We start from the raw sequence: 24257 nt of genomic DNA, 5'->3' as shown, positions 1-24257 counted from the left end.
ATGGGCATGTCATTAAAGCCCTGCTGCAATGAAATGATCCATTGATGATTAGGAAAGTAGTGAGCATTTGTTTAAAATAAACGATGCCAGCGACAATTATCATAAGACAAGATGGCCAACCTGTAAATGGAAGAAGTATCTTGCTTGTAAAAATAAAGTAACCAGTGTCAAAACTAGGTATGTGTGTGTTTTCATGAAAATGGGCCTCTGGTTGAAAGTAACTATTGCAACACATAATTGTAGGTTTGTGATTAAGCATAGCAGGGAATGGATAAATCATCAAACAATGCCAAAGATGCTGCACTAAGGGAGGAAAAAAAAAAAAAAAAAAAACAGAGTTTGCAGCTCAATATTTTTCTGAAGTGCTACTTCTGCCATCCTGAAATCCAAAATCCTCTTGGCACAGAATATTTGAGTGTGTGTGCGTGTGTGCGTGCGTGCGTGCGTGTGTGTGTGAGTGAGTGAGTGAGTGGGTGAGTGAGTGAGGGAGGGAGACCATGTACACTAAAGCATCCCTTGCCCTTTTGGTCAAGAAAACCAAAAATTGTCTAATCCAAGTTGTGACAGCATTTTCTCCGCCTCGCTCTCACCAACAGCCGCCTTGACGCGCTCATTGGCCCACGGGGCTCATGACGTGGAATTTCCCGCGTTCTGATTGGACGTTTCCGCCGCCAGTCAGCCTGAGTGACATCACTTGCGCTCCAGTCTCCGCCCAGCAGCCGCCGATGCTATTTGAGTGGGGAACAGCGGATAGTTGTACATAGAGCCGGTTTAGTGTCGTCAATGGGAAGCACACGCAACGGTGGCAAAGCGAGTACCGTCTAGATTAAAATTTACGACTACACCATGGTTTCCACGTCGATTCCGTGTTTGTGGATTACATTTTGCCTTCATTTATGTTCTTATGTAGACACTGGGAAAGCACAGAATGCGAAGGAAGGTAAGTTATAAAGTTTTGACTCTCTCCCATCCCATTGCGTTTGCTGACATCCCCTTCAAAATTGAGACAGCGGCGGTGAGAGGTGTCCAAAATCCAGCGGCGCGGCGGCTTTGCTGTTATTTCTCAATGAACCGACCCTTGCTTTATCTCAAAAGTTAAACCAGGCTGATGGTTTTGGGTGACAAGCGCAGTTACATTAGGCCAGTATGCGGGGATGACAGAGCTGTCTACTCCTGCGCTGTTACGAGCGACCTTTCCGTGTTTTACGCACGGCAATTAAAAACAGTAGAATGCGGACTGCGTACAAGTAAGGCTTTAATTTCATTCTAATGTAAATGCGCTGTCATCCTAACTAGCCTGCTTATTATAGATTTACAGTCTATCACCACTAACTAGGTGTTACCAGCGGGTCGATACTCCCAGGCTGACTGGAGTAAGCCGTCTAAACCCAGTCGGAGGGTTATTTCTTCCAAAGTGGCCTCGTCTAGTCCTGTCTAGCCTATTTCTTGTAAGGAAAATACAGCACATTGTTCTGATGCGAAGCCTCCTGCCATTGCCGTTGAAGTTGCATGAATCAGAGGCTGTAAAATAATGGAAAAAGAAGAAGAAATGCTCACAGGAATGAAATAACTCCAAATGACCACGGGCAGAAAATTGGCACTTTTAATTGACGAGATTGTAATTAACAGTAATATTAACGGGATGATGGATCATGCGCGCAGAAAAATCACACGCAGTTGATTTTTATCGCCAAAAGTGAGGTATAATAATATTCCTCGCGCTTGTATTGAACCTTCGCTGGATTTAATTTCTGCTATATGGATTATAAAACCTCAGTGTTAATACTCGGGGTCGTGGATGGGAAATTACCTCGACGCGAGACAGTTTCCAGTGAGATGTCGGGAGCAGTTTTCTCGGCGGTGCGTCCTGACTCTGTCCCCTCTCGCTGGGCTGTCTCTTGCTGGATATATTAATAACTTTAGTTTATTAAACGCCGCTACGTTTGACGCCTTGCGCTCGGGCACAATTCTAGATCGACGTCACCTCGGTTTAATGAAAAATTGCCTCACAGCTTGACCACAGATGAAAAAAGTCACCAATCGGATGGATTCGGTAGCCTGCAGCTTTATGGCCGATTTGAGCTCGAAATATTCGCCAGTGTGTGTGTGTGCCTGCGTCGGGAGAAAGACAGGTGCGCTCCCGTGACCTTAACGCAACAACTTGCACCACTGCGCCTTTGAAATCAGTCTGAGAGGCTGACCGCGTCGCCATACATCAGATAAATCCATTACGAGTATTTAAAAATGCACTTGTATCGCAGTGAGTCCTCCTGATCGGCGTTTGCTGTGTATCCTGTCTCTCTCTATGTGTGTGTGTGTGTGTGTGTGGTGTGTGTGTGCCTGCGTCCCCTTCCTAATGCACTGTGACAGTGGCAGTATATTTGCCCGAAAAGTTAACCTGCAGACATCAGGACCTGTCTACTGGAGTGTATTAGGCATATTGCTTGTTTTGCTTTAGCTGCTGCTACTAGAAATTGGGTCATGAGTATATGCGCTATACTGTAGATGGTGGCCTATTAGTAATACCCAGACCGGGTGCCCGGTGAGATTTAACCACCTGCCTCCTCGTTTCCTGTCACTAGTGATTCTGCTGGACTCCAAGGCACAGCAGACAGAACTGGAGTGGATCTCCTATCCTCCCAATGGGGTAAGTCTGCAGGATCTCTGCATCACTGGCACATGGATGGATTGCCAATACATTTTTTCCTCCCAGTTGTCTGATGTTCCACATCTATGATACTAAAGATTAGGAGAAAAGAAAAAAAAAATGCGTGGGTATGAAATATATATAGGGATCAGAGGTTCCTTCTGAGTTACCTTACAGTTGATTCCTCAGCTCACACAGATTTTTTTTTCTCCTTTTTCAAATTTACCAGAATGTTAGATTTAGTATGTGCAGGGCTGTCTCAATTACCAGACTCTTTTTGACATTCTGTGCACAAAGGCTGAAAGCAACCCAGAACAGTTTGCCAACTTGCTTGGAAGATTAAAAAAATAAGCCAAACTTTTGAAGAAATAATGTGAATCAAAGCAGATAAATTTACCACAGGTTTATTTATGTTTTTTTGTGGTAAAAAGGGCAATTAGTATTAATTGTTTACCTATTTGCAGCATAATATTCTTATAATCTCTTTTCATTCTCTGCTTCATATTGCATTTACACAACTACTTTTCTCACCAATGAAAGCAAAGTGTAATTTTCATGTACTAACACCGTTGTCACATCCATTATACTGTAATTATCATTAGTTTACACTTCATTACTAACCAGATCTCATTTTGATGCTTTTTTTTCCAGCTCGCATTTTATTTCATTTTATTGTGGTTAATTTGATTTCAAAACATAAAAGGTGATCCATAATGGGACTGATTCACTCACCAAATGTTTGTCTTGTTCTTTCAGTGGGAAGAGATTAGCGGGTTGGATGAAAACTACACACCAATTCGCACATACCAGGTTTGCCAGGTTATGGAGCCCAATCAGAATAACTGGCTTCGGACTAACTGGATAGAGAAGGGCGATGCCCAGAGGATTTTTGTGGAACTGAAGTTCACCTTGAGGGATTGTAACAGTCTACCTGGTGTGGTAGGGACTTGCAAGGAGACGTTCAACTTGTATTACCAGGAAACTGATTCGGAGGTTGGCAGGAATTTACGAGAGAGCCAGTATGTGAAAATTGACACAATTGCGGCAGATGAAAGCTTCACCCAGGGAGATCTGGGTGAGAGGAAGATGAAGCTGAATACAGAAGTGCGCATAATTGGCCCCCTGTCCAGGCGGGGCTTTTACCTGGCCTTCCAGGATGTGGGGGCGTGCATCGCCCTGGTCTCTGTCAAAGTTTATTACAAGAAGTGTTGGTCTATCATTGAGAACCTGGCCACATTCCCAGACACGGTGACGGGATCAGAGTTCTCTTCGCTGGTCGAGGTCGAGGGCATGTGTGTAAGCGATGCCGAGGAGGAGGCCGATAACTCTCCCAAGATGCACTGCAGCGCCGAAGGGGAATGGCTCGTGCCAATTGGGAAATGTATATGCAAAGCAGGATTTCATCAGAAGGGAGATGCATGTGAACGTGAGTAGCTGCTCCATTATTCACCTTCATCAGAAACTCTAGTTCTGATCAGAGCACAACATGTTATATTCGAGTAATTACATTTACCAATTAGCATTTTCCAGAGTTGTTTCCTGTTGAATTAAATTTTTAGAACCATCTTGGGTTTCACGCAGGAAAAGGCAAGCCAAGAAAAACAAGCAGTAAACTGGGGAGTATTTGTGATTTGATTATGCAAAGCAGGTAAATGATGGTTTAGGCTATGCTGAATAGTTTTGTTGGCAAATGGGATTAAACCAGCTGATTTGACAGCAGTAAGGACGGATAAAGTGTTGAGGCCAGACATCCTCAGTGTAATAATTGGAATCCACGGTAATTGTTTGATTATCAGGCTCTTAATTTATAGCCATGATTCTGTTGACACTGGGATTAAATAATAACTTACTCTTGAGTTTAGCTCAGTGCTTCTCAGCTTGAGCACTTCTCTCTGTCTTGCTGGCAGCGAGCCAAGACAATCACTTGCAGAATACACAGGTCCAGAGGAAGTCCAGCCAATCTTTCAGTATCTCCCTGCCCCGGCCAAATGACCCTGACAGAGATGGAAAACAAATAGCCACCATACTGTGGCATTTAGGCCTCAGGATATTTATGAAGGAGCCTAACAGGAAGTGCAATTACAGCCCTCGGCAGATTCGCATTTTTGTGTCGTCGTGATGGTGTGATCCGCGGGATCGTGCCACAGCAATTAGGAGTAAAATGTTTTCTGTCATTGTAATTGCTCAGGGGATTATTTTCAGTGGCCACCTGACTTGAAAGATAAAAATCACTATGGATTAAAAGGGGGCGACTTAGGTCACAGACCTTAAGTGCCCTGCCTTGTCAGTCTTGCTTTTTTTGTAAAGTGGGCAACCTCAATCTAAGCAGCTTATGAGGAGCTCCAACCAGTAATAATTGAACGGAATGTGTCTAAGAACAAATTAGTGACCTGGCAGACAAGCTTTTATGTCATGCTGTCATCCATTAGGGACCCCACTGAGGGAGGTGTGTTAATGAAATATATTAGGCCTTGTAATTTAGAGGAACACAGCCTGCCTCAAGTTGTGCTATGTATTAATATTAAGAGGGTATGGCTGATTTAGCCCCATGGAGTTCTTTTTTTATTGTTCCTGTTATTTTAGTATGCATAGACGGAAGATACAGTTGTGCCCTTAGGTGAAACAAAGCCCGTGATTTATTTCCACAGGGAAAACAATGCAACATAATAGGCAATAGGCCCAGCTTTTCGAGGTAATTTTATCTGCCTACACCCTTTCTTATTACATCTTGTGTTCAAAACATCCACGCTTCTCAGAAGGGAAGACTGTTGCATCTCCCCGTTAATTACGCCATTCAATTGTCAACTAAAACCAATACCTGTAGATGATAGCAATTGTACAGTGAGCTTATGATTAGATTGTAATGCCTGGAAAGGGCCCCTTGGTGTGTGTGTGTGTGTGTGTGTGTGTGTGCGCGCGCACGCATGTGTGTGTGTGTGTGTGTGTGTGGATCAAGTTCTAGTCTTGACACTGCACCTTTATGAGTTTTATCTCCACTGAGGCATGAGAGGCCTTTGTATTAAGGGGTAGTTAATCTAAATAAAATGAGAATCACGGTGCACCATCAGCACTTCTTCTAGCGGCTCTACTGACATTAAATTGTCCATTCAGTAGTTTCCCCAGAACAAATCTAAAAGCTATTCAAACTATTTCTATCAAGTGAACACCAGTGCAATAAGTCCAAGTGGCTGTGACCGATTCAAAAAAAAAAAATGTGAGACTTGCCTTCCGGACCTCGGACTGGCTTCACTTAGCTGTGTTGGGTTCGGCTGATTGGTGCCTCGTGTTGATGCTGCACCTTTACTCGAGGATGCTGCCTCGCTGTCCTGTTTTCAGTATCTGCATGATCCCGTGGTTATAACATGGCCGCCTGGTGAAATATTAAGCAGGGAGGGTGGAAGAGGGGTGCAGGTGGAGCAAGTGAGTGGAGCTGTCAGTCATGTCATTTGAGGAGCCCCCTCTGTGGATGCAAAGGCCTCCTCCGAAACGTGTTGTGATCTACTCATTCATCACCGTCAGCGAAGAGGGACCGCTTGTCTTTCACCCCTCTCTCTCTCTCTCTCTCTCTCTCTCTCCCCCGTCTCTGTCTCTCTTTAACTCTTTGTGTGGCAATCTGTGGCCAGTAAATGTCACTCTTCTTCTCCCTCCGCCCCTGCGTTTCAGTGGTCTCAGTGTAATGGGTGTTGAAAAAGGCCAGTTGAAGTGTCCCGCAGCCTGCACAGGGTTCATTTTGCGAGGCACTGCGTGGTGTTAAAATAGCGCCCATTCATTCGCTGGTCCTGTTTAGCGGTGGATACTCATTGCAATGGAGCCACTGAGTCGTTTAGAGAGAGAGGGCCCTTGTGGACAGACATTGGCGCCTTTGTTCCGCTCAATCCCGGGAATGTATGTTGTCCAATTTTGACACATCACATCATTGTGGCACTAAGTAACTACTGCCTGAGAAATGATTAACTGTTGACCCTAACTTTTTTTTTTTCCCTGTATCCCAAAAGGGAGAGGCCTATATCTGGGGTAAATACATAAAACATGCCTTATCTCACTGCTATCGCTACATGCTAACAAGAGAATTAATGATGAGGATACAGCATCCTGTAGACGCTGGCACCATCCATCTTGACTGTCAGGGAGTTGGACAGAAGTTAGTCGGAGACTGATTGATGACCGAGCCCCCCGAGGGTAGGGGCTTTGCAGTCGGGGGGCTGACCACAACAGCCAAGGTGTATGGAAGCCACCAGGCGGCCCAGGCGGTCAAACCAGGGCTCCAGGGCCCAGGGAAAGGCTGCACTTAGCATTTCAAATGAATCCAGGAAGCCAAGAGTCAGGAGGTCCTCATGCATCTTGACGCCCCCCCCTGATTGATAAGGTGTGAATTTAATACACCAAATGGCTGTCTTTTAAAACCGCTCCAGAGTTTAATTATGCAAATGACGGGTACACATGGAATCCACAGGAGACCCAAATGGACCTAAATCACTCAAGATTGAAATAATTTGGTGATGGATGGTGGCTTGTCTTGTCACTGCCAGTGCCTGCTTCCTGTGAATACCAGCATTCTTCCACAGCCCAGGGCTTTTCCTCCTCGTTGTTTGGCCTGGCAGGTAGCAGTCCGTCAGCACACAGATGTGGTATTCTGTGCTCAGGATGTTACTACTAACACGGTTGACAGTTTACCCCTGCCCTAAAATTGATCACTTTGGGGAGGATTTCAGTGTAGATAGCATACAGTCATGCAAGGGACCAGGTAAGCTTTGGGGGATTGAAGAAATAAGCCTTATAGTAATATCAATGTCATGATCCATACAGTAAAAGGATTGTTTTCGATATTGATGTCGTACCACAATTCAACTGAAGTTTGCAAAATCACACGTTCAGCAATCACATTAACCCTTTGATGCATGAATTATCAAAGCCTGAGTCAAGATTTTTTTCTTATGTGTTTTTACTCTTCTTAGGGCATGAACACTTTTGTGAGTCTCCATACTTCTTTAAGGATGCAGGACTGGTATTACCATGTCATGATACTGGTATTAATATGTTTTCAGCAACGAGAATTGACAGTCTCTGCATAAACCTCAATGGAGGGGAGCAGCATAGAGCATTCTAACAGCTGATTTGCAATTCCACCATAGAAACCATTGAATTTTGGAGAAAATGACTTTTAAACAGCTGTCCACTGTATTGACCGCTATGCGCCAAAGGGTTAATATTCATCTCATTGAGGTGAATGGTAGTGTTTAGGGTGCGATGTCGAAGAAAACTCAAATCATTTTCAAATAATGTTCCATAAATGTTTCATGGCTAATTTAATCGGTTTTTGAATTTAAAAAAAATGCTTGTTCTCATCACTTCAGACAGCAGAATGGTGTTCACGACATCCCAAAATCTGAAAGACGACAGGCAATAGTATTAATTATTACCCAACCCTACTATATATCATGCTGATAAAAATTCATATCTGAACACAGCCACTCATGCACAAAACACAAACACATTCATTTGTCCTTACTGATTATGCGCATACTCATTAGGTTTGGTCTGTATATTGATATTATAACCATATTATGATTCTTAGATGTTGACTGGGATTTGGGATATCGTATTATGGCTATATAACATAAGTGTTGTCTTTTCCTAGTTTTAAAGGCTGCATTACAGTAAAAGGATGCAATTTTTACCTCTGCCTACCTGGGGATATGGACGATACTAATGATTATATCAAAAATCTCATCCTTACCACACTGTCACAATATAGATCATAGGTATTAGGTCAAACACACTGTGATATTAGATTTTGTCCACATCACCCAGCCCTAGTATACTGTTGGTATGTACCTACTGTATTGTTGCAGAGCACTTTTGATTTTAAGACGAGTCTCTGGGAAGAAATAGCAGCTTTTCCTGCCACAGAGCCATCCTAAGCACATTTTAAGCCCTGCTCTCCCTGCTCTGGGTGTAAGTGGGAAAAAAAGTGTGAAGTTATGTAATAAGTTATTGATTTTCCTCTTTAAGAAAGATTGAAGTACAGAGGCATCGTTCTGAAGCCTCCCAGAGGAGCGGCTCCACTGACAACAGGGCCCTCCCCGCTGCCTCTTAAGGTGGCGAGACCCCGGGCCCAGTCACATATCACTTTCACCCTCATGCCACGGGGACACAGCACTAAACACCAAAGACATTGTCTTCTGACATGGAGTTCGCCTGTCTGATCACATCCCTCTCAACCAGTCAGCAGGCAAGCAATTACAAAAAAGACATCTGTGCCACAGTTTGGATAGCTAAAAAGGGCACAGCTTAGAATTGCAAGAGGTATGGAAGCGGGATCGATGGAGATGTCTGAACCTGTTAGTGCAAGTGGAGATGAGGGCTGCTGCGCCACAGTGAGGGCTCTTTTGTCATGCAGAGGGAGGGGGCCGGGGAGGTGACTCTTCTGGCGATCAGGGGTCAACTGCTGCGATCATCCATCTTCCATCTTGACAGTGTCCTGTCAGCCGGGCCGCTCACGTTACTAAGCACAACAGGCAGGCCTCCATTGTGGGGCTGTGCTTGTCTGCAGCCATGTGTAAATGAAGTTAATATTCACTGACCTTATGCATAGCCAAACGTGGACCCCGGTGTCACCTTGGAAATAAAACTATCTGACACAGAGTCGCAAGGTCCCCTTTTTGGGGGGTTAACAAAGTCCCTTACCAATATATCTCACCATATGCCTTTCTTTTTTCGTGAGAATGAAGAATGTTTACTTGCATTCTGGCTATTCATGCAACGTAACGCAGGGCCTCCGATTTGCACCGGCAGGTCAGATTCCAGGGCCTGTTTTTCAATGATTGACAGATTTCATGTTTTTTTTTCTTTCTATCTTTTTGTCCCACTGGAATACCATCAAGGAAAAAAAAAAACATGAGATGGCTGGTGTTTGTTTCATAACACCATAAGATATGTTTTAGATGCAGAATTAGTGCCTTCCTAAAGCATTTTCTGCCTCTACTGCTGCTGTTGAGTGGATTAAGTGTTACCATCAGCTGCTTTATATTCATATATGCGTGAACCGGCTCCCATAGCTTTTCAAGAGAGGTAAGAGACCAACCTGTTACCAGTGACCAGACGCTGGCAGTCTGTTGCCTTTATCAGGCAAAGTCCTGTAAGCTTTGCATGTGTGTTTTAACCCCCGTTTCTGATCCGCCTTTATCTCTATATGATATCTAGAAAATTAAAAACCAGCTGGAACAAATAATTAATCATGGCAGGACTTAGCTCCAATGTGAGGCACAGGCAAAAGACTAAGCACACAAATCAGTGCAGACTTGTTTATGAATGCAACTTTGAGACAAATATTTTACAAGCCAAATGACTATGGAAATGAGCGTCCCAGTGAAAGTATTTTTGTATGGAAAATGAAGCATTTGTATTTAATTTGACATGTTGACAGGGCAATGGGATCCCACGGAAAAAGCACGCCTGGCACCAGCTGAAGCAAGTTGTGTTTGTATCCAGGGAAACGTTTTATTTTTTATTTATTTATTTATTTTTTTTTTTGCTTTTATTTCTCATTTGGATGTGGTAGTGGGGATATTGGATCTGGAATCAAAATGAATAATGTTTATCATAGATCGCCAAATCACGATTTCAAACATCCAGTTTTCTTTGCACCCTCTAAGGAAAGAACCGTGGTTTGGTCTCTGCTAATGAGACGCAGAAGAAAGTCTCTTTTCTCATAAGAAGGGATTAGATGAGTAAAAGCACAGCACAAAGGAATCTAGTAATATCTTCCTGAGAGGAACACAGTGAGAGTCAATGCTGAGTTATCATTCCAGCAGAATTTTAAGTATGTATATTCTGCAATAAAAGAAAAAGCAAGTCTTAAAGCCAAAGCTGCAGCTAATGATCATAGTCATTGCCAGTTGGTTGATTGATTACTTTTTCAATGAATCTATTCCTTCCTTTAATCTGAAAAGTGTCAAAAACAGTGACAAATGCTCATGGGAAAGTGATTCCCTCAAATTGCTTCCTTGGTGCAACCAGCAACCAAAATAAACCCAAAGGTATTCATTTTATAGTGATATGAACACGTTTAGGGCTAAAACAATTGACAATCGCAGTTATAATCCACACATTTCCTGTAAATTCACTGATCGTTTAACTGACTAGCCTTGCCTTGGATATAAACCAAATGATTTGACTCCAGCTCATAAACAGAGCGTGCGTTGCTTATTTGGATGCAGGGAGTCGGTTTGTGTAATCATCATGGCTCCCGCATTGTGAATAACTCGTATATGATGAGCAGAGTCAGGCGGGAGGGTTGGGAAATGTTTGTTGATCATCACTTCAACAATACATCCTAAAACAAACTTTTTTTTTTTTTTTTTTTATTCCTTGCCAAATGTTAATGATGTTTATCTGTCTATGCAAATCATCAACAAGTACGCATCAGGTTCGTACATCAGTCCCTCGAAATCAAAGAATAAGGGTGATCTTTACTCACCGTTTTGCGCTGATTGCCAGGAATATACATTGAAAAATTCATTCTGATAGAAGAGGCAGAGATGCCGGTTTTTTTCCACTGACAGTCGTCTCAACTTCCACCTTTACGAATCTGTTCTGGAGTGTAAATACAAGTGAAATCCAGCTCCCTCTTTTTTTTTTTTTTTTTTTTTTTTTTTTTGCAATTTGAACAACAGGGCACAGCACATCACAGTATTATTCTCCACTCACATTCACTTTTTTTTTTTTGTTTTTGGTTTTGGACTGGAAAAAAAAACACATACCACACTATTGCTGTTGCTATTGCTCTCTCCACCTACACAAATACAGCTCGGAGAGAGAAGCCCCTTTCTCTGGAGGCTGTCCAAAGCCATTCTAGGAAACGCAGGGAATCACTAACTGAAGTTAGAGGCAGGGGAAGGCAGCTTGAAGGAGAGGGGGCAGAGCAGAAAACTTTTCCGCGGGGAAGCTTCCGGGAAGTAGGAATTTTTTAGGTTGTGTAGGACGACTTTCAGCCAGGTAGGACACATAAGACGCTTTCTGTTGGTTAACCCTATAAAGCCTGAACTATGAAAGAATTGGCAGAAAATTCCAATTTTTTGAAATTGAACCCTTTATTTAGTCCTATAACAATAAAAAAAAAATAAATAAATAAAAAAAATGTTATTACATGACCTTTCAGGAGTATGATATATGATATGTACTTGAAGTGCCAGTGGTATGGTCCAGGGTGAACAGGGGAAGTGTTCAAAGGTATACAACAGTATTTTGGTCAAGTATTGATTAAACTGAAAACGAAAAACGGAATTGAAAATGTGTATCGTATATGATACAAATGGCTTTATAGGGTTAAAAAGAAAAAACATAAAGAAATAACCCGACGTGATCTCCAGGTTGTGAAAAAATAGCTGTCATTTTCAAAGCATTTCATGTTAAAGATAATATATATAATCACCTCGGTTCAGTTTAGTCCAGTGTTGTTCCTGGAAACCTGCTGAAATTGCTTTAACAGAGTTAGTAAGGTAGCTGACGTCACGCAGCGTAACGCGAACACATCAGAACTGAACGGAACAGCCTGATTACCGTGGCAAACAGCAACACCAGCTTGGTACGATTATACGCCAGTCATGTGGCATTTCCTGCTCTAAATTCATGCCTTTTGGATGAAAAAGGCTCCCAAGAAGGAGCATCCTAACTCGGTGACAAGCGGATAGGGAGCTCCCTTGCAGAGGAGCCACAGATTGCAATGTTTCAACACTCACACACACACAATAAACATGATACATTGATGATACCTAACAGATTTAACGGAGGGTGTGATTGTCCTTTAGGAGCAGCTCCGATCTTCACCAGCACTCAGGGGGTATCTGAGGGCAAACGGGCGCCTTTGTGTGTCAGGGGAGGCCATGGGGGCTAGCGACTGGTTTGACATTGTTCTGCTCCTTTCTGTCACAGCAGCGGGACCAGGGGGGATTGGGATGGGGGGATGGGGGGATGAGGAGGGGGTTTGCTGGGTCAGGAGGGTTGGTAGGCATTGGCACAATTCAGAGATAATGCTTAGTTGCTGACTGGGGGCATTTTCAGTGCTGATTTCGCTCGGGCGGTGGGGGGCTTTGGGCCGGTCAGACCTTTGGACCCTCTGCTTTTATCCCCAGAAAGCAGAGTCTTGTCTCCTCTGCAGAGTCTTTTAGCAGAGCGCTTTTTTTTTTTTTTTTTTTTTTTTAGAGCCGACCACCTCCTCCATTAAAAAGGTAGCTGCCTGGCTGGCCTTAAGGGCCCTCTCTCCCGTTGCCATGTGAGTTAAATGAACTAAACAAAAGACGATTAGGCAGGGACATTTTCCATGTCACTGAGAATCCATTTCAGAAAACTCACACCACATGATAAATTGAAGAAGCGGAGACCTGTTCGGGGAGGGGGGAAGACATGCCTTATGCGAACACAAGGTACAGATTGTGCCCAGGCGCAGAGAAATTCGGTGATGTAATGGGTTTTAATCTTAAAAATGCCCTTCATTTTCCACCTCCAAATCCACGCAGTAAATCAGCCAGCGAGATGAAAGAGGGAAACAGGTGTTCAAGTTGGTTGTTTATAATTTGTATTGCTGTCAGCGGCGACGCTTAATGCCGCTGGAAACAGTTGTCTTTCGCAAGGAGCCGTGAGATCATATTTTCATATTATTTTCTCCCGCTGATTTCACTCAGACGCTTAGCAGAAGTATACACCGGTGGCCGCAATTTGTGAGTTTTGACATTTTTGACGAAGGCGGCCGCGGCTCAAGTTACTCGCTTTCACAGTGAGGATGAGGCAAACCAAAACATGCCCGGGGGTGCTATTCTCACTTATTATCACAGAGATACATCGCCCTGAAGTTTTTAATGCAAGTCAGACGGATGCATTTTGAAACCCGAGACAAAAAAAAAAAAAAAAAAAACAACAAAAAAGTTCTTCCTTTGACTTAGACACGACCATGTTTGGCTCATAAATCCCAAATTGGCCTACTTTTCGGGGTAAACTTATAAATTGCTCAACTGGCCATAGGATTAGTTATAGCTCCATAGCATGAGCATGAGCCATAATTTTAGTATAAGTTAAACAGTAGCCGGCTTTGATCATTGCTTAGCACAACCAAGCAGGCACTTACTTAGGGTTTTCCCTGCTTAGAGGGCAAAGCTGCATGCCCTCCAACACAGTGTAAGGGAATGCTAATCTTCTCTTTGTTTCTCATGGAAAGCTACTTATCTCCCGCTAAGCACAGGTACCTCCGATGAATGGGGTGGTTGTCTGTATGTGTGGAGTGTAGCGCAGGCAGACGGAGCCATTCCAAATATGCGCGGGGCGGAGGGAGAATCCGGCGCAATATGACATCGGATTCTTTAACCGTTTTTAAACTGATGTTGCATAGGCTCCTTTAATCTGACTTCTCTTTTTTTTCCCCCCCCTCCTCTTCCTCAGCACACCCGCGTCCTAGCGTCCCCCTTCATCCGAGGCCCGCGGGAGGTGTAGGTGTTTGAAATGAGCTTGTTTGGAGGGGTTTGACATTGAAACTCTATCTCTGTCCCGTGAAGAGATTTCCAGCAGGGCCTCAGTTCTTTCCTCTTCTTTGTGTGTTCTGCCACTGTTTCCAGGAGCTGGGTAGGCGCCTCGCCTCTCTTAGGTGGGAGATTAACATGTCTGCGGGCAAAAACCCAGCTGTTCGGCTCCTCTTTCTTTATTGAGAGAAAAAAGGAGATTTAGCGCTGTGCAGTGGGCCACGTTAGATGGCGAGGAATCGCAGAAACACCTGCTGCTTCCCGTGTTACCCCTGTGATCCGACCCAAGCAAAACAAGACTGAATATGATTACGCATTTGAATGAATAAAGGAATAAACCGTAAGTCTTTGCCATACTAGCACATTTTGGTAAAGATGCTATTTTATCGTCTCGCTGAATAGAGATTACACTTTAGTCGATGCAAAGGGATCCACCTGATTTTCCAAAGGCACTATGTTTCTTCAGTGTAATTCCCTCAAAAAGATGAAAAATGTCTATACCACCAATATGTTAACAAAAATGCATAATCTGCTCGCATGTGTTCTGCAAATAATATCTGAAATGGTGCTCATTGACATATGATACAAGTGTATTCAAATTAGAATCATTCAAAGCATCTTGTGCATAATTTAAAATGTTATTTTCTAAGCATGTACTAAGAGATGATGCAGTTTTATGACTATATCAGAGGCATGGATGTAAACTCTTCTTGTTTTATGATGGGAATATGATCGGGACATGCAGCTGTTTTAACTTTGAGGGGGAAAAAAAGAAAAAAAAAATACACTGCAGGAATATAGGACCTTTAGAACAAAGGGCCCATCGATGTGTTCCTGGTGCAAAGCTAGCTTGCACCTTCCAGTAATCACACACAGCATGCGAAAACACAAACAGCCTGCTAAATTGTTGCACCGTAGTGAACCGCATAAATAAGTTATGAATTCCTTTAAGGTGCACTTGGATTTTTTCCCGGGCGCAACCGCATCACCTGCAAGATAAAACAAACTCGGTGGCTCCTCTGTTTTTTTTTTTTTTTTTTTTTTTTCAAGCGTTAGAAATGTATTCCGCCATGATTCTGCTTAGGTCCGCTCTGAAATTACTCACAAGATATACTGCCTCCTACATGGCAGTGGAAAACACCACAGGCTTTAGTCCATAAAAGAGATGCTGCTATAGCTCAGCGTGCATAAAACGCCAGTAAACAGAGCCTGATGGATGTCCGCACACTAACCTACTATTTATTAAAGCACGAAACATAAGTCACATCTAATCAGAGCAACGCGCATACCCTTTAGGCCACATGAATGCATTCGAAATAAGCTCCGCCAGAGCTATTGACATCCGTCTCCAGCCCGAACGCACGGTCATGGTCCTAATCGTGTGCCCCCGAACGTAAAAACCAAAAAAACACATAAACCCAGAGTGGGATTTTTAAACAGCATTTCATGGTTGTCTGAACATCTCGCTGAGACACAGGGGCGTTTTCGGAAATGCTGATGGAGAGTGTTTATGGCAGTATTAACGCCGAGTTGCAGCGAACTGGAATTGATCAAACGACGAGGTGCGAGGTGGAGAACGCAGCGGGCTTTCACACAGGTACGCGTCAGTCAAGGCCACCTCGGCGCCGGATGTCAAAATCAGGCAGATAGAGCGAACGGGAGAAGACACCGGCGGGGGGGGTTAAACATCCTCGTACAAACCGCGGGCGACAGGCTTCCCGTCTTCACCAGGCCTGTGTTTATAGTTGATATTTATAAAGACGTTTCCCTATCGGAGCGGCAGCGGCGACGACGGCGGCTGTTTAAAGAAAAGCAGTGGCGGGTTTTGAAATAAGAAAATAAACTGGTTCCTTTATCGCGCTTGACCCGCTCCACCTGGCATTCATCAGCGGCGGGGGCCTGCATGTTGGTCCTGTCGGCTGCTCTCTCCCTCTGCCTCTTTTATCACTCTAATGGGGTGCTATCTCCAGGCTGCTCTCCCCGGGTCTCTGCAGCCCTGCTCCGCTCGCTCCGCCGTGCATTCTTTCCACATCCATCCCGACACACAGGCGGATTTAACACATAATCAGGCCGGACGGGAGGGTTGGGAGTGGGGTGTATGGAGGAGGAGGAGGAGGAGGGGGGTGCAGCTCTGACAGGACTCATCATGCTCGGGCCATGGAGACAGAAAGGCCTGCACCAGTCCATCTCACAGTCTGCAAAAAACAGGGGAATCTCCTGCTGCAGCTCACACACAGAGCCACTTTGAACCCGGGCTACGGCACATCGAGACAGATGGGGGGGGGGGTAACTCAATATTTCTCGGACCCCTCCGTCGCCGCTCGTAATAAGGACGGTAACCCTGATTTGATTTGAGGCTTGCGAGCGAGCGAGGAAGCTTGTTTTTTTCTGTGAACAACGCAAAAAAAGCGCTGTTGTTCTCCCGCCGCAAACAGGGCAGTTTCTGAAACCCGATCGGTCAGCGAAGGGTTGAGATTAACTGGAGGAAAAAAAAAATCGAAGTGCCGTGGCGTCACATCCAGACAAGGGGAATAATTATTTTCTATTCTGGCCAGGAAGGGATATGTCAGGCTGTCATAAGAGGTCATTGCCGGCCCCCCCCCCTCTCTCTCTCCTCTCTCTCCTCTCTCCCTCTCTCTCTCTCTCGCTCTCTGTCCCTCATCAAGAGTGTCGTGCCACTGCCAAAGCGTGAGAGAGGTTGGATGTATTTCAAGAATGTTAAGAAGCTCAGCTCAGAAGAAAGAGCAAATAAACCAGTATCTTAGAAAAATACCGAAATCCATTTTTTACCCCCCCCCCCCTTTTTTTTTTTTGTGTGTGCATGCGTGTCTGCATAAGATAACACCTCTTTCTTCTTGTTCTCGGTCCCAAAGCGCGCTGTGATTGAGACATTAAAGTCACAGGAGTGCATGTCTGTCTCTATCCCGGCGCACTGAGGACCTCTCCTTTCTCTGGCTCTTCTTCTACTGTGTATGAAATTGCTGACTGCAGCTTACCCCCCCTCCCCTTCCTCCTCCTCCTCCTCCTCCTCCTCCTCCTCCTCCCCTTCCACCCTCCTTCCCAATCCCTTGAATGAAAGTGCTTGACCACTGGAAGGGAAATTACAGATGCTGGCTCTGTAGCCTGCTGAGGAGCTGGCTGGAATGTAAGACTTGTATTTTTTTTTTTTTTTTTTCTCCCCCCCCTCCCTCTCTGCTTAACCTCAACCCGCTTCTCTAAGGGCTGACTAATTTCTCAACGTTGTAAATGAGGTGGCTGTTGTGTCTGCATGCGTAGCTTTTTTAGTGGGCCTGTGTCAACAAGCGCGAGCCATTAGTCGGCCTTTATCCGTGTGCCAGAAGAAGACCAGACTTACAAAAATAGACCTTTTTTCAAGTCGTCGCCAGCGAGACACTTTGTCCTTACAGAAGCAATTACTGTAGTCTGTAGGTTCTCGTGTCGAATTAGTGCAAGTCGTGATCCGTCAGGAGACTTGCACACGGTTATAACCTGTTTGTGCGTCAGTATCTGTCGGTGGCGTGTCATTCGTTTTTGCTTGTAGGCTACCGTGTGAACAGACCTGGCTGTAATTTGCTTCATAGATGTTTTCATTTAGGCGGGGGGGGGAGTAAAATGTTGCTGCGGGGACACCAGACAAAGAACCCATCACTCACTATCATGCCGTCTTACTTAGCGGGTTCAGCATCTCGGTGAAAGAGTGTCTTTTCAGCGTCGGGTGCCAGGAAAGGGAATTCGCCAACAGTGTGTGTGTGCTGCTGCCTCGCTGCTGGGACAGGAATGCTGGCCTGGGAGAGGCTGTGTTTGTACTTGTCACTCAGTGCACTGCCAGTGGTGGGGAGAGGACAGCGCGGCGACTGCAGAAATACTTAGCTACCCATGTCATACAGGCATTTGATTTTGAGGCCTAATTTGCCGCCTTGTTGCCTCTGTAAACATTTCCGGGTGCCAAGCCCACCCCACCCCACCCCCAGTCCAATACATTGATAAACACAAGGCTGTCACCGAAAAAAATGCGGAGACTAAACTGTGTTTTTGTGCGCAGACTCTTAAGTTCAAGTTGTGTTGACTTTTCGAAAGCCCCCTCCATCCCAGGACTCGTGCTTCTCTTAATCTGCGCTGTGGATCCTCTCGTCGGCTGGAGTGGCAGCGGCGGTGGGAGATAGCCCAGCCCCCGGTCCCCGCCAGGCGTTCCCCCCTCTGCATACTGGCCACCCAGCAGATGAGCTGTCTGAAACCCAAAGGCAAACAGACATGCTGGCTTATCAGAATGTTTAAACAGTCTTGCATGGTGGGGGAAAGCAGCCTCTTTAACGGCATCTGGCCAATCTTTAACCTGCTGGAGAGAGAGAGAGATGTTCAGTGTCATTATCAACGCAGGCATCCATAGGGGAATATTTACCTAACCATATCAGATAGCGCGACAAGACATGGATTACTTTAGTGTTTGTTGAATGTTATCGCAGATCAGCGCCGCGCATACATACAGTAACAGCTAAATACGATGAGTAAGTGCTTGCAGACTCGCTGTGTGTATGTTTCGGCGGGTCAGCATCCAGGACCCACCGCTCGCAGCCTCGTGGCTCTGTTTTCAATTACTCGCTCTCACAGGTAAAGAAAGATTAGAGATAAAATCATGTCTTTTTCCTCCGCTGGAAAAAAAAAAAAAAAAAAAAAAAAGGTCTTGTTTCACAAGGCTGTTGCAGTGCGATAAATAGAGAATGACAGGGCTTTCATGTAGCTGAAATGGGGATACCCCGCGCCTCGGCCTGCTCTTCATGCTGCCGTGGAAGTGTTAAAATGAGGAAACCCGGCTTCCTCGATCCTTCTTATTGTAGACCTGTCACAGAAGTATAGACCAATATTTTGAATCCTCAAGAAAAAAAAAAAGAAAAAAGGCGTAACAGAGATCTGAAGGAGGGGAACCTAGTATGAAAATCATTGCTCGTTTCCCCGGTGACTCATGAAAAATGCATTTTTAGTATAATTTGATGGTTTGTATGCAGAGCTATTCACAGAAGTATAGATTTCCTGCAGCAGATTGTTTAAGAAATCATGTGGCCTAGATTGCAGTTTTGCACCGGGCGTAGCTCGCTTTTCCACAAACGGCGGGGTCACCGCGGATTAGGCGACTTCAAGCACTCAGGCGAAAACAAGCCCAACCCCGAAATAGACATTTCACTGTTTACCGATACTTAAACGCGAGGCAGATGAAGGTGCACGTGATTCACGCTGTTGTCCCTGTCAGCAATGGCACGCTGCTTTTGTCATTAGCATTTCGACATTTTTGCCTTGATTGTTTTTTTTTTTTTTTTTTTTTTTTTTTTTTGTCAGTTGTGATTGGCTCCACAGTGATTACAATGACCAATGTGGGTGAAATAGTTTAAATCAGGGCTGTAATCAGTAAATTGTTACTTGGTGGTGCAGAGCATTAGTCCTGGATTAAGGTGTCTTACTGGCATTGAATCTTTGCCTTAACATTGATTCCATTTGATTCACGATTAACTGATTTGCAATTTAAGGTTGATTTTTTTTCTGTTTTTGGAATGGTTCTGTAAACTGTGACTGGAGTCAATGATGAAAAAACAAAAAAATATATTTATCCGCTGAATAGATTTGCGGCAATCTAAGGCTGTCTTTTTTTTCTTGTAAACTGTCAAAATCTAGATATAAGATTTTACAAGGATACAAGGATACAAGCAAGTTTATTGGTCATTATACAACAGGTTGAATAATGAAATTAAAGTGTGGTTCCCTCTCGATTGATTCATTGATTGTATGGAAAATAAAATTATTAAACATGCAGATGGTGCATTTAGTAGTTTTGCAGTTTAGTATTGTAAGATCATCACAATGTCAGGTGTCTCTTTTTTTTTTTTTTTTTTTTTTTAAGAGTGAAGACATGAATCATGATCATGAAAGAATCGATTCAAAGCTTTTAATTTCGTGTCAGGCCAAAGTCGGAGCCGTTAATTCTGTGCAATTCGTTTAGCAGGTTGATTCAATTGACTCATCAGAATATATAATCAATACGTGAATGCCATGAGGGAATCATGACACCGCTAAATCAAATGTGATATGCCAATATGCTTGTTTGATTTAAACTCGCTACTTATCTCACTTCTGTGCAGAACACGTTTTTTTTTTTGAAGAAATGTTTGCTATAAACAACGATATAGACTTTACTGACCTGAGGATTCATTGGAATTAAAATAGCTGCTGTTTTCCTCTCAAAGGGAGCAGCAGTTTTTCCCAAGGCAAAGGCTTCAGCATGATATTTCTGATGTGTTTTGAATGTTTTTGGCTCGGGCTGCTGATGAAGCCCGAGGGGCGAGCCGATCCGAAGCCTGGCTGCTTCGAGATGTGAACCTAAGGAAAAATGGTTTGTTCTGTCATGCCCTCCTCACGACGGGAACTCGAGTGTGAACCGAACCCTCTCTCTCTCTCTCTCTCTCTCTCTCTCTCTCTCGCTGTGTTCACACAGGACTAGTATTACCCAGGGCCTTCCAGTGCATTTGCAAGAATTGCAGAGCTCATCTGTGATTTTAATCCTGTGTGAATCTGCCACGTCTGTGATTTGTAAAGTCGAAATTCTAGCGTGAGTTATCTACTGTATTGTGGCGAAGACAGATGATACTAATGGCCTGTGAATCCAACTCGCACTAATTTCAGCCATAATTTGTTTTTGGCAGGTGATTTGTTTTTCTTGTTCTTCCTCTAGACATGCAACTTCTGCGATGAAAAATGAAGGCAGTCGTGGAATCTGTCGAGAAAGCTTTTGAATACATTTTTGGCACAAAGCTTTTGCTTTGATAAATCAAGAAGTAGCAATACAGAGGTTTTGGGGGTAATTCATTACTACACAGGGCCCTTTGCGTAATACAAGTTACAACAAGGGGGTTTTGATGTACGGCCTCTCTCTTCCTCTCCCTCATCCTGTTGTTGTTTCTCCCACAGCGTGCGGTCGTGGTTTCTACAAGTCTTCGTCCCAGGACCTTCAGTGCTCTCGCTGCCCGGCGCACAGCTTCAACGACCACGAGGGCTCGTGGCGCTGCGACTGCGAGGACGGCTACTACCGAGCCCTCTCCGACCCGCCGTCTGTGGCCTGCACGAGTAAGTATGGCCGCGTTGCTAGGTAAACACGGGACAGACCGCGAGCGGCGTCTGAATTGAACCAGCCGCACACTCTGGACCGCTCTGCCCATGCCAAATAGGTTCAATCTGCAGCGGTCTCCTGAAAAGCCCCAGATTTGTTCCCCATGCCCTTCAGAGTCGTACCAGTTGCACTGCCTCCCAGCATGTCTTTATAATTATGTTTGCAGGCTTGCGTGTCTGTTCTCTGTCTTAGCTGGTTGCTGATGATGAGAGGAGCAATTTGCCATTTCCCGTCTAAAAGATTGCAATTACAGTCGGCAGCGGCGGCCCAGGCAGCACCCTGCGTCTCCATTCGTCCTGGCCAATGTAGAAGTTATGTGACAGCCATTGATGGCTTGTTTACACAGGCCGGGGGATTCAGGCTGAAGGGTGGGGCTCCTTCGCTGCCAAATCTATTCTCAAACGAGTTCCCCGCACGGTGCCACCGGGTGTTTTTCGCGTCGCTTCCAACTGCTGTTCACGCTTTACCAGGAATGTAACTCCTCACCCTGGCCGTGATAGTGTCTGTGGAGCCCTGCACATTATCTATGCATGTTATCTGTGTGCCTTCGCTCTGCTGATAATGTATCGCCGACAGCTTCCTTGGTCTTGTTGGCCCAGAGGCTTCAGGCTGCAAGAAGCAGAATAATTCAATATTTTTTTTTTTTTTGTTTTACCAATTAATTAAAAAAAAAAAAACAGAGAGAGAGAGAATACAACAAATTATTCAGATTGTAGTAATCTGGACGGGATCATTCCCTGCTGATTAAAAACAACTACAACTTTCAGCTGTTATGCAAGTGGGAAGTCAGCATGCCTGGTTTTCATCCTGAGGGCTGCCACTTTCTCCCCACTCACCCAAAGCAGGCTAAATCAGATGCTTTAATTGTGTGTGAGAGTGTGTGTGAGAGAGTGTGTGCATGTGTGAGTACGAGAGAGAGGGAGTAAAAGAGATAGACTAGCAGTGAGATAATATGTAAATTACATATTTTTATAGCACCGGCTTTTCTGGGCTATGTGTAAAACCAATCTGAGAACCAAAGATGGTGGAGATTTTTGAAGATGGGAGTCGCCGGGGCCTATTCTAAATTATACATGCAGTGGCCAACCTTAAGAGGCCCGCATGAAAAACTATTTCTTTTGTCAGTCATGGGTGACTGTGAAGAAACACTTGAAGTAGCTTCTTTACTTCCTCCACCTACCCGAACCTCTTTCCATTTACCTCGGAATAACCCCGGTAGTTTTGTGTGGCGCTGGTAATCAGAAGTGTTTGTTTCAGCCATAAATTATTTGGAAAGTGCTCTGAAAATAGCTGATTTTCGTAGGAGCTTTAGTACCCTGCTGGAACAATAAATTATCTGGGAGTGGTAGGTAAAAGTGAAAATATATAATCAGTGAGTGTAAATCTTCCACACACACACACACACACACACAAAAAAAAGAAGGAATAAAACATTCTCTTAATAACACCGAGCGAGATAAAGGGCTGCAAGAACAGGATTAAGATTAACCACACGGATGACTGGAAGTTATCATCAGCAATATCAAAGTGACACATGATTATGTATCATTGCGGCGGAAGCCTCGTGTGATGTGTTTTATTTTTCTTGTATCCCTGCCCCAAAAAAACGTTTGACATATTTGGGTTAAAAAAGGTTTCTGTGTATCTTGTAGTTTCCACAGCGCATCAGGTTGGCATTGTTGGAGTTCCTCCCCTCTCCCATGGATTCAAACAGGAATGCTCAGAATGCCAGCAGTCTCACCGACAAAACATCCCCACAATTTGACTCCCGCCCGGCGAAAAAGGGCAGAATAATGAGCTCAACTTCAAAACACCAAAGTTGTTCGCTCATTCTGCAATCGCGGCTCAACCGGGGCCCCGTTTTTTTTTTTTTTATTTGCCTGCTTAGCTCGTCTCCCCCCTCGCGACGTGACACATACAAGGACATAATTCAGGCTGAGCAAAGCGAGGCGGTTGTTTTCCTGGAAGTGACCACCAACCAGCAAACCAAGGGCTTTATATTACCATGGAGCCAACCACACAGATCCTGTTATAAAAGACAGGTCCATTACTCACTTCTCCAACCATCCTAATCGGATGTTAACGCTTGACTATAACGCCTTACATTGATCAAGGGCAGAACACACACATGCAGCGGAAAGACGGAGAAAGTTCCCACTCCTTTGCGGTGTCCTCTGGCTGTTGCCCTATGGATAATCACCTTGGCAAAGTAGTGCAGTAATTACTGAAGTTGCCTAATGCACACTTTCCATTATTCATTTTCATTAACTTTGGGTCTACACTTAATGACCCCATACTATTATATGTAAATATGTATTTTTTAAGTTGTATGAATTCCCTCCTCCCTTCACCCGTCTCCTCATTCACCCTGCACAATTTGTGCATGGCTTCCTGTACGTGCATTTCCTCAATCATCGCTGGATTATGTCAGTATGACCGATAGTCACTGTGATTTTCTTTTTCAAGCCTCGTCCAGACCAGGAGTGAATCGTAATTGAAAATGAATTTGCACTGCCTGAACAAATAGGTTGATTGACAGATTTTTTTAAATAGGGGTTTGTAAAGCTACCATATCGTAGGCCTTAGCCAAACAGTGAGATGGATCTCTGGCACACAGAGATTAAGAATGTGTCTATGAGGATTTGAGAGGAAATGAGATGAAGATGTAATGTGGGGACATGAAAAGCCAAATCCACGCTGAATAAAGATGAGGGAGAGAGAAGTTCCAAAAAAACACCCCGCTCCAAAGACATTGTTTCCCATGCGGTGTGTGTGCTGAGAGGGGGCGAGAAAAGGAAACGCTGTTGTTTATAGAATATTTGTCCACGCCATGCATATGCAAAGCCGGGAGAAAATGAGATATACGGGGGGATAACTAGGAGGCATTTCTCTAGAGGCAGGGCACAGACTGGAGTTGTTGACAGGTTCGGGAGTAGGCATCAATCAT

The 24257-nt window shown here is 44.4% G+C and overlaps 1 protein-coding gene across 4 annotated transcripts in view; it reads left to right on the top strand.

Annotated features, from left to right (window-relative positions):
- The first annotated feature begins 799 nt into the window (after positions 1-799).
- Positions 800-24257, top strand: part of epha7 (eph receptor A7) — a 76041-nt gene continuing 52583 nt past the window's right edge. For all 4 annotated transcript variants that reach the window (XM_030047401.1, XM_030047399.1, XM_030047400.1 and 1 more), the window contains exons 1-4: positions 800-940; positions 2583-2647; positions 3404-4073; positions 21112-21267. In XM_030047401.1, coding sequence (XP_029903261.1) covers positions 847-940; positions 2583-2647; positions 3404-4073; positions 21112-21267 — 985 coding nt within the window. In that variant the 5' untranslated portion in view covers positions 800-846. The remainder of the gene's footprint in view (positions 941-2582; positions 2648-3403; positions 4074-21111; positions 21268-24257) is intronic.

This window comes from Myripristis murdjan, chromosome 24 (genome assembly GCF_902150065.1).
Source record: "Myripristis murdjan chromosome 24, fMyrMur1.1, whole genome shotgun sequence".
NCBI lineage: Eukaryota > Metazoa > Chordata > Actinopteri > Holocentriformes > Holocentridae > Myripristis > Myripristis murdjan.
The sequence above is the reverse complement of the archived record's forward strand: the minus strand, read 5'-3'. Positions and strand labels throughout refer to the sequence as shown.